Genomic DNA, 11857 nt, shown 5'->3' on the forward strand with positions numbered 1-11857 from the left:
TTGTATTCAGTTATACATCCCAAAGCCTTCTCTAAAGCTATCTTAGTTACCCTTTTAATAAAAATCAAATCTTTCTCCAAAGGGTATATCTTTAGGTCCAATTTCGGTACATTCAACACACTTGCCAACTCATCCATTAGTCATCTCTGCAATCACTTCCTGTACTGGTTTCTTATAATCTTTTGGATTCACGAACTCTCACCCCAAATTTCTTTGCTGTTGAAACGAAGTAATACATGAAATCCACTATTTATCTCATTATTTTTTTATTCACATTTTTAAGTAGAACAATCTTCAGATATCTTGCAACTTACCAGGCTCAAATTTGTTGGGGTTGGTATCAATACTCCAAAATTCCTTTGAAGCCGCAACAATTCTTGCACCTTCAATGGTAGGCCTGATCACAAAGAAATCATTAACGTCATAAATGCATGTATGTTAAAAGAGATACAATCCAACCGAATCCAAAAACGCCACAAATGAGTCCTTTTTGGTGTTTGCAATATTCAGAGTAAACCAAATTATCGGGATCAAGAGAACATTGACATAAATGCAATAAAAGTTTGAGCAGAATAACTTACATTAGTTCAAAATGGTAACCAACTAAAAATTGATCGACTTACCCTGCAACAAGAAGTCCTGATGCAAGCAGACCAATTATGATCTTAAGGGACGAGTCTACAGTGTTTGTAGCAGGGAAACTAGATGGCATCATGCAAATCGACCAACGTAATTGTTTTGCTAAAAATGATACATCCTAAAATTACGCAACAGAGCTTTTGGGCAGTACAAAAAAAACAAAAATAAAGAAGCACAACTACTTTACAAGATCGCACCTTGATATTTCACAATTCTTTCGGACCAAAGGTAACTAGGTGAACGGATAACAACATACACAATAGATGACTATATGATACCATTAGACAAAAATGAAGACCGAGAATAACAGAACGCGATATTTGGAACAGACTTGCAACATGAGAAAGGAAGTTTAAGTATACAACGTTATAAAACTTGATTTTGCACTCTGTCTGACGTAATAATGCATTATTGAAGGTATGTGCCATATTCGCAACAAATCTGAAAAACATCATGAGGAAGCATAGGATTAATTTACTATATGTATATTTCTCCATAGGTCAAGATATATGTGGAAAATATACATGATGCTCACAACCAAAGGCCATATCCTTTCGATAGCAGATGGGGTAAGGGCAAATTATATGAAAAAATAACGTACTTTAACTTGATTCATATTTTGGGTAACGTAAAACTTCTATTTTGATATCTAAGATGTAAAGTTTTAAAATTTTAAGTACCCGGATAACTGATTGAAGCATTAACCGGTTACCATGCTGATGTGGCGAGTGATGAGATAAGATTGGGTTGAATAACAAATAATACTTAGTTGGATACCACACCACTCGCCACATCAACATGGTAACCGTTAACCCTGGTACTTAAATGTTTAAAACTTTACATCTTATGTACCAAAATAGAAGTTTTGAAAGTATGTTACCCAAAATAAGAATCAAGTTAAAATACATTACTTTTTCATGCAATTTGCCCATGGGACAAAGCTATAAGGAATGCATAAAAAATAGTTTTAGGTATGTGATTCAAGGTCAAAATACCTCCGGTCACACATGCTTCATGTTGTGATTATTTTTAGAAAATGTATTTTAGTGTAAATGTAGTACAATACAATTATATTAAGAATTCTTCACCAAAAGACAGCATCAAATACACAACAGTTGGCAAGTTCTTAACTGGTGTGATGTGAAAAGTATTGGGAATAACTCATACCTCTTACAGATTCGTGGTGGCCTTTACAAGAAAAGAGATGACAGTGGCCACGCATGTTACCTTTTCTGCTTTCTAGGTGTGTTTTGTTATTTGACTATCAAATGGTCTACTTATACTTCTACGTCTATATATATTCAGTCTTTATGTTGTTTTAAGTTAGCAATTTAAGTTGTTTTACATACATGGAAAAAAAACGCTATATCAATATATAGAAAAGTTACCAAAGGGCCTTTGGCCTAGCGGTATCGTAGTTCTTGGCAACCTAGAAGGTCAGGGGTTCAAACCTCACCAATGGTGAGGAGTGTATGTGAGTTTATTTGTTGCATTGCCGTATATAAATATTATATACTTATATATATATATATATACATATCATTTTCCCCTTTGTTTATATATGTTTTTTGAAATTGTAAATTTAAAAATTTATTTTTTTATCATGATTAATAACAATCATTTATTGTAAAAATCAATGGCCAAGATTGATTAACAAATTTAACACAAAAATCTTGGTTAGTATTTGAACCAAACTATATATATATATATATAAATAAATGAATAAGAAAAATATAAACCGTTTTCATTAAATTGGAATAGAGTATAAATTTGATGAGTTGGAGGGACCAATTTAGGCAATGTCTAAATCTTGTAGTACTGTATTGTATTTAATGCAAATAATTGTACCATACACACACAGACAGACAGTCTAGTTAAAGAGGGGAGAGAAGACGCACATGCAGAAGCAAACTTACACTGGAAGAAACAAAACCCTCTCTAATCACTCTCTGACACATGTAACTACCAAAACCCATTTCCATACTAAGGGTCTTTATTGTCAAAACCTAAATACTTGGAGGGTCATTTTTAAACATTTGCTCTTTTTTGGATAATAAAACTTTCCCATTTGAAAGGAAGGTAATTCTAGGCCATACCTAATCCTACCATATTTAGCTTCCAAGATTTTATGAGGGTGGGGAACATTTGGTCCTCTCCTCCAACACCATTTATTTAATTATTTTATTTAATTTTTTTATTGTTTCTTTAAAGATTACAATTAATGTCTTCTCGTTTCGTTTGTCTTAAGGTTTAATTACGTATTTGTCGTTTCTAAATGCGGGTGTTGTTTTAAATCAAATGGGCATTTATACTTTTACATTACATAGAGTAAAAGTTATTTATATGAAATAATAACATCTGTCAGATACCATACAAATAGTAGTAAATGTGGAAGACATCTTTTTACAGATATCATATAGGGCACATAGAGTGGACCTACGAACGTACACTTGTGATTTATGTTCTTTTGAAGTAATCAAAAGGCCAATGGTCCAATGTTGTTTTCGTGAGTTATGGGTAGAGACAGGTGATACAAAAGTTGAGGGTTTAAGTCTTGTTATATGTAAGAATGTGTGTGAGTTTTACCATCAAAAAATACCGTTATACGTAGGAATTGATTTTCAATGTTCGATAGAGTTTGTAACATTCCTTTTCTTTCACATAGTTAATAAGTTTGAGGAAATTTTATTAAGAAAAATCTCGTATGCTCAAATCAATATTATTATGAGTTGTGTATCGAACGTTTATCAGTAAGAGTCACCATTCTCACTTATCTTATCAGATAACATCATCGGCTATCAAAGTAGATTGTTGGTGGACATCTTTTAGCCGGTAAGCAATTACAGTAAGAGTCTTCTTCCTCATATATTAATTGGGTTATGTTTGGGCGTTGATAAGTTAACGATTAATTGATAAGTTTGAAAACCATTCAGGGACTAATAATCTAGTTGTTAACTAATAAACTAGTCATATTTTGTAAAAATCAACTGATAAGCGAGATAACAATGTAAGGTAACTAAAAATACATGTTAAATTTTCTTCAATTCTAATACAAGAGAGTAATTGGAAGAAAAAGGTCTCAATTTTATTACAAAAGTACTAAGGTAGTTTTTTCTTTCAAACGACAGATGGGGGTTTTTCAATAAAATAAAATAATTTAGTTTATGATTGTCAAATATGGTCTTGGTCATTTAAATATAAAGATAGTTTGTACTTGTAGTATCTCATACGTTATACTCATCTATAATGTAATATGTGTGTGTATATGTATGTGTGTGTGTGTATATATATGTGTGTGTGGGGGGGGGGGATGAAGTGTTGTGTGAGAACATGAGTTAAGGTGAGAAGCATAAACAAAGATTTGAACCCTTGATCACTTTTAATCTTAAACCAACACATGACTTGCGCTTTAAAAGAGAATTAATCCGGTGTATCTTGTTAGTGTTGATATAATGTTTCTCTTCAATTAGAATTGACTCAAGGGTGGAAATCCCTTCTTACCATTTTCACCATAACTTTAATTCTCACCGAAACCCAACCCTATATGTATGTTTGTATGTAAAATTACAAGTAGTTAGGATGGATGGTAATTGGTAAAGGGTAATTTAGGTACTTAGAATAATGAAAGGCAGGGAGGGAGGGGTTTGAAATGTAAGAATGGGAATAGATGGAAGGGGTAGTAGGTAGCAAAGTGAATTGAAGTTGTGTGGTGTCAAATGAGGACCACTTTGTTGATAGAGACACTCAATAATTGCCTTTGCTTTCAACACAAGTGTGTTCAATATGATAATCAGTACATTTATTTGCTACCACCACTCCTCATACCAATTCCAATTCCAATTCCTTTTTTAGGATGCCAATTCCATCTCCTCTTTTCTTATCTAACGATGATATTTAGGGGTGTTTGGAATTATGTATTTAAAACAATTTATGCTTTTTGTAAAGGCGTTTATCAATTTATATGTTGTTAAATCAGAGTTTTATAAAAAAAAATTGAATTAGCTTATGTCGGTATCAAAACATAATAAGTTGTTTTTTAGTGTTTGACAAATTTTACTTATACATGTAAAATGACCAAAAGAACATTTTTTCATATTATTGACTTTTTTTTTAATTATATCAGGTCGGATCCTAATGAGATCCATTTTTCAAGAACTGGAGGATGTGAGATGGGAATTATGTTTCCATTTTGGGTTTTTGATCGGAGAACTTCAGACAAGGAGTTGAAGAAATGCCAGTAGAAGGTTCAACTACCATATGGTTGATGGAGCAACTAATGAAGATTACATTGATGAGTTCTGTCACCTGAACCGACAACAATGACAGTTTGTGACAACTGTGATCAATTGCTTTGTTGTGGTCGAAAAACGATTGAACAATCAACGACATATCAGCCGGTTCAAGAACATATGAAACCAATTGAATAAATGAATCTTGCTCCAGGGCTATTCTCAGGATTCAAGAAGATGACCAAAAGAAGGTGGGTTTTGTTGTTTGCCGGTGGATAAACGGGCGACGAGTGGTTGGAAATGAGTCAATGTTGTAGAGAGAGTCTTTGAGGTCATCCATGAATGGGTTTGTTGGATTTGATTTTTGGTTTGACGAAACAATGGGAGACGAATTCAACAGTTGGAGACTCCATTGGAGGTTGGTGAAGCTCGATGAGATTGAAATCGTGCAGATGAGATGAATAGGATGAACAAATAGGTTTTTTCGGGTGAAGGAAAAAGGTAAAAAAGTAATTTGGTTTTGAAAGCTGATAATATAATTCAAATAAGTTAAAAGAAAATAATTTATCAAAAACTTCTTATTACCGATCTCAAACCAGTATAAGTATTTCTTTTCTTTTTTTTCCATCCAAATATTAAAAACTCCTCATTACAAGTATCAACATTGAATAAGTTAATAAACAGTTTAAATAAGTAATCCCAAACATCCTTTTATGATCTAACAAAATATTTTATAAATGGGAACGATCAATGAAAAGTCAATCTCTAAACTTTGTTGAAATATTACTTATTTTGTTGTCCAAAAGTCATCATCCCCTTTTTTTCACATAAAGAAGAAGATATTTATGTTACTTTTACTCTTTTAGTGTATTTCATTTTAGAATACAAGTTCTATGAATTAGACCAAAAACAATTTGGGTCATTTTGTCTATGGTTTATTACTTAAATGTTTCGTTTGGTTTGCTGGATTAGATTGGATTCGAAAGGATTTCAAATTAAATTTCACTTCAATCTCATGTTTGGTTTGAAGAATAAATTGTAGAATTTCATTGAAATCAGACAAACATAGGATTTTGAAATCCAATGAATTGGTTGGTATTTCATGGGATTCGTATGTAATAATTGTTCAAATTGCGTTAAGAACATTTATTTATATTATAGTGCTTTTGTCATCTTATATAATTTTTGCATCAAATAGCTAAGAATATCAAAATGCACCACATATGTACTTAAATTCATATGCTATATAGAGGAGAGATGTTTTTGTTAAAAGCGAGTGACAGATACATTTTTCTTGACATCCGTTGAATAAGAACCTAAATTTGAATTTAAGGTTGTGTTTCATATGATTTTTTTTTTTTTATATATGAGTATAACATATATTTGATTTGAAATGTATTTGTTTGATAGGTAATTGAGTGTGAAATGGAAAGATAGGATGTGAGGTTAGCAAGTATTGGTTAGGGACAGAAAGATGGTACATATTTCTTAGTACAACCCATCTTTTATCATAGCCTGCATCTGCATGTACCAAAGATTCCAAAATATCAAAACATTATCTTATCTTCATGGAATGTAATCCTGCTTCAACCTCTACCACTTCATTACTTAATCATTCACCCCTTCTGCTTTTCTTTACACACTTACCCCCCACACACACACCCCCACACACACACACATATATATATATATATATAGAAGATGATGATGATATGACACATTAATTAATGTGGGTTTTAGAGAAATTGAATGAATTTAAAGAATATTTTGCATAAAACATGGGTCATGATTCATGAAACACCAGATTAGATTCTGCACAATTTTCTAAAATAACAAGTAATCACTCACTGGACCCACATCTATGCATGGACCAGATCAAACGAGATCGTCAACTGGGTCCCACCTTCCACGTGGGCCCACGCTTTTCCATCATTCATTTTCCTTTTCTTTTACTCCCCTATTTCTTTTTTCCTTTTTTTTTATTTCTTATATATTTTTAATATATATATATATATATATATATAATAGAATCGTTTGATCCCAGTCTCCTACACATAAATAACACCTAGTTGTAGAACCCAGATACAATCATGTGTCCTGATTATTATATACAGGGAGGATTTTCAAACACCATTTATAAAAACTATCTGAAAGTTTAATTTATCGTGTATTTCTAAATTACAGTCTTTTGCGCGACTTAGATTGTGGACCAACTTGCTTGCACACTGTCAAATCGTCGCACGTTTATTATACATACGATATAGACATTCACGGGTATTGTCAAATGAGAACAATGAAAAGGTTACAAACCTGAGGGAACCGATTTAAAATATTATTTTACTTTTTTTTTTATCAAATGTTAGGATTTAATATATTGTTTCGCATATATTTGTTTCATGATGTGATAGTTTGTACATGTATTTGTTTCAAAATTTGAATATTTTTTATATATATTTTTCGTTTCACTATGTGAACCATGAGAAAATTTCACATGTAATTTTTTCACAAGTGAATACAAATATATGTAAAACAATATTATAAATCATAGGTTTTTGATCAAAAAATATCATGTAAAAAATAATTTTATATCAGCTCTCAAGGGTTTGTAACCTTTTGTGGTTTTCATTTGTGATCGTCCTATATGTATATGTGTATAAATACATGTGTGTGTTTGTATATATATATGTATGCATGCATGCATGCATGTATGTATGTACTTATAGAGAGAGATGAATGAATGTTTAAATGAGAAGGCTAATTAAATATGATGATAGGGTGCGGAAAAAAATATTCTTATGTGAATTATTAAAAAGTTTTCGTTTGAAAATGCATATGTGAACTCATATATATATAATTTGTTATGTTAATTCACATATACATTTTCAAATAGATTTTTGTCAATAATTTATATATGAACATTTTCGCATGTTTTCACCATATTTAGTCTTCTTACTTGAACTTACATTTTATATACACACACACACACACTATATTATACAGAAATTGGATAAAAGTATTAAAAACAACTTCTTAATATGTACATTTTAAATGATGTGTAATCCCATAAATTTCAAATTTACAAGTAATTATTGTATAGTTATAATTTCTTAATGATTGTTTGATTTCATAAAGTTAAGGGGCTATTTACAATTTTTCTATTAAATCATGTATGGATAAATTTGTTCGTTTGGATAAAAGTGTGTTGTATAATTTTCTTTTCTTAAATCAACGGTCTGAATGATTTGGAAATGACTGTTTTACCCCTAAGTATGAATTATACCTTGTTTAGTTGAACTTTACATATACCATCAATTCATAGAAATCTACCATTATAGAAAAGATAAACATCAACACCAATTTATTATTAATTTATACAACTAATTTATCATCGGTGATTGCTTGAGACAATACAAGAATCATTGAATACAACCCATTTTGACGCATATACCACCCAACCCGAAATAGTTTTGACACCTAACCAATCCTAACTTAAAAAATTGCATTTCATGCCTCGAAACAGGAGTGCTAGAGAGGGGTAGTGATTGTTGTAGAAAGGATTCAAACCATATTACTGTAGATGCCCCAATGGAAGACAAATCGAAAAAACAAAAGAGATGAATGAAAAATCGAAGAGAAGAGAAATCAAAACTATTACAGTAGATTCCCCAATGGAAGAGAAATCGAAAAAAAAAAAAAAGAGTAAGAGATGAATGAAAAATCAAAGAGAAGAGATATCGAAATATATTACAGTGCATGCCCCAATCAAACATCGAAAAGAAGATAATTCTTCGTCTGTCTGGAAGGAGACATAGGGTGGACGAGAAAGAAGGTGCAAAGGAGACTGTAGTAGGTTCTGACTCGCCAGAAGTAAATAATCAAAAAAGGTTATACAAATAAGGTGGATAGACTATTAAGTTTTAAATAACAAACGCTAATTAAGAATCGGCCGATAAACATTCAAATACGACATACATTAATTTATATTAATAGGATAATAATAATATCATCATATTTATTTAAGAAATAAAATATTTGATAATTATAAAAATGGATGATATTTTTGAATTAAATAATGAATTGATATTTGGAATGGTATATAATATGGGTGGCAGTGGGAGCAATGGGTTGAATTATAGAGAGAGAGAGAGAGAGAGAGAGAGGGGGGATGATCAAAGCTTGTTCCCTGCTCGCTCGGCTGTGATAAAAGGTGACTTTGATTTTAGGAGAGTGTGGGCTCCACCAAACCTGACCCCAATACCTGGACTGATAAGGTTTGGGTCCCGCCTCCCCTCATTTAATATCCATATTCAAATATAATTGTTCTTAAATTGACCCATACAACACACTGCATTGACCATTGTCACAATTATCACTAATTTACTTTCAAATATACATTTTGGTTAAAATATAAATATTAAAATAATGACGTCATTGTAGATTTTCACTCTATGGTCAAAATGATGTAAGATCACTTTCAAACTGCATAGGATTGACCACAAATTTAACGGAATTTTTGCAGGAGGCTAATAAATTACCACCCAATAATGATAATCATGATTATTTCAGATAATAAATTAAATTAAAAATAATGGAACATGAATTCATAGTAAATACCAGGATGGCATCTTTTTCTTTTTTCTTTTTTTTATGACGAAAACCAATAATAATAATAAATACACCCCTGTTAATTAATAACTCTCTCCCCAAACCCTTTGAAAATAAATCCTCATAAATAATCACACAAATGAAATTTAAAAAAAATCAGCATAATTATGGGGGAAAAAATCTTGAAATTTTCCAAAATTTTGGAGCAAATCAAACCTTATGTGTGTTTTACACATCAAATCTAACAACACAATCGCCGGCGACGGAATTCAGTTAATTATGAGTGGTGGCTGGTTGTGTCATGTGGATCATCTCCGCCGCCGTGATGAGACTGAGATCCACTTGCCTGCTGTTCTGATGCCCCTGGACCGAATATTGGCCGGTAAGGATTTAGTCCGGTAAGCATGCTCAATTGACCTTCACTAAAACCACCACCACCACCATTCCCGCTGTTACCGCCAACCCCGGAGGCCAATTGCTGACTCGGCATAAGGGCAACGGGTGTCGGAAAATTCATAAAATGTAAACCAGTGGAAACGGCGCCTCTATACAAGGCGGTGTTATTCACGGTCGGGAAAGTCCAAATAGGGTCACCACTCATGCTTTGGTGTTGATTGGAATTGGCAACCATCCAAAAATTAGCTGGTATTGATGCATGATTTGCCGCCATGGAAGCTGAGCTTGATTGAAGTAGATAATTCCCCATCTGTTGTTGGTGTTGTGATGGTAACTCCGGCTCCGTCGGATGCCGACGTTTTCTTCCGATGCTCTCTTCGGTCTCCGATAACTCAACTGAATTGTCCCTCGTTTCTTGCTTCGCTTGTAACATCTGATGAAGATTCGTAGCAGACCCGAAATTCAGAAGGTTAGATGAACTATTTTCCGTTGACGATAACCCAATTCCGGGGAAGAGATTCCGATTTTGTGGGAAAGTGAAGTTGGGGTTGAAATAACCAGATCGGAGCTGGGAAGGAACGGACATGCTGGAACCCGAGCTCCGGAGTGAGATATTGAGTGAAGTAAAGTTAGCCGGGATTGTACCGGTGCCGGTGGCTGCGATGACAGCAGGTTCAGCTTGTTGAAGGAGCCACTCGATGGTTTCACCATCCGTCTTATGACCAAGCTCGCGAGTGAGCTGAAAGACCCTGGCGGCACAAAGGGCTGGCATACGGATACGGCGACCACGGCCGTCCACCTTTGTGTGGCGGTCCTTGGTGGAAGTTCTCTTAGGGGCTAATTTCTTGGATGGTTCGAGAGTGGTTGTTATTTGAAGGTTAGAAGTGTTGTTGGATAGGAGCGGAGGGTTGTTATTAGTGTCGGTGGGAGGTGTAGGGTAGCCGGAGGTGGCGGAGACGTTGGCGGAGGAGGAGCAAGCTTCGTCGTCTTTCTTTTCAAGTAATTGGAAAGGGAAGTTGGGGCGGTGGTGGAAATGATCATCACCACCATCCATGATCACATGAGACAATCTTCTCTCTCTAAACTTATATGGAGATGAATCTATGGGATGTGGGTCTGGATTTCTTTCTCTTTCAGACCATATAAAAGAAAAAAAGCTTCACTCTCTTCAAATGTCCAACTCCAAATCCTTTCAATTGTTTTGATGTATCAGACTTCACACACACACACACACACACAAAAGATATAGAGATACAGATAGAGATATAGATATAGAGAGAGAGATAGAGAGAGAGAGAGGCAAGCTTTAAGCAACAAAGATAATGAGTGGGAATTATATGGTATCCCTTTAAAACCCTAACAAAACTCAAAATATAAAAATGGTGAAAATTATATGGATAACAAAATAATTAGAGACATATATATATATATATATATATGTAACTAAAGATACTTGACCTTTTACTTTAAGATTATAGATTGATACATGTTGTTTGGTCTATTAGGGTGCGTTTGGTGCGCAGACAGGACAGGACATGACAGGACAGGACGGGACAGGACAGGACATGACAGCTATTCAGCGTTTGGTAAGACAGGACAGGACAGGACATGACTGGTTAAAATGACCGATTTACCCCTAAYGTTATTTTGCTTCTATATTAAGTTAAAATACAGGCAAATAACAAACATTCTATATGCTAATGATCAAGAGATGCGAATCGGATGCAAGACAGCAGAACCCAATCGAAATCGAAGAACCCAATCGAAATCGAAAGATACAACCAAAATTAATACAAGATGCAAGACAGCAGAACCCAATCGAAATCGAAGAACCCAATCGAAATCGAAAGATACAACCAAAATTAATACAAGATGCAAGACAACAGAACCCAATAACACAACTAATCACTTTCACAACGAATGATCATACAAGATCAATATATGAGTAGGCAATTACCATCCACAAAATTCAATATTTACATGGATTC

General features: G+C 33.5%; 1 protein-coding gene across 1 annotated transcript; it reads right to left on the minus strand.

Annotated features, from left to right (window-relative positions):
- Window positions 1-9552: 9552 nt before the first annotated feature.
- Window positions 9553-10938, minus strand: LOC112510099 (transcription factor TCP14-like). Its single transcript, XM_025115390.1, has one exon. The coding sequence runs from the start codon at window positions 10921-10923 to the stop codon at window positions 9751-9753; it is 1173 nt and encodes a 390-aa protein (XP_024971158.1). The 5' UTR covers window positions 10924-10938; the 3' UTR covers window positions 9553-9750.
- Window positions 10939-11857: the final 919 nt, after the last annotated feature.

The sequence above is a fragment of the Cynara cardunculus genome, assembly GCF_001531365.2.
Source record: "Cynara cardunculus var. scolymus isolate 2C chromosome LG 3, CcrdV1, whole genome shotgun sequence".
NCBI lineage: Eukaryota > Viridiplantae > Streptophyta > Magnoliopsida > Asterales > Asteraceae > Cynara > Cynara cardunculus.

Excerpts from the sequence above, each read along its gene's own strand:
- LOC112510099 (XM_025115390.1), bottom strand. The coding sequence starts at position 10,923 with ATGGATGGTGGTGATGATCATTTCCACCACCGCCCCAACTTCCCTTTC.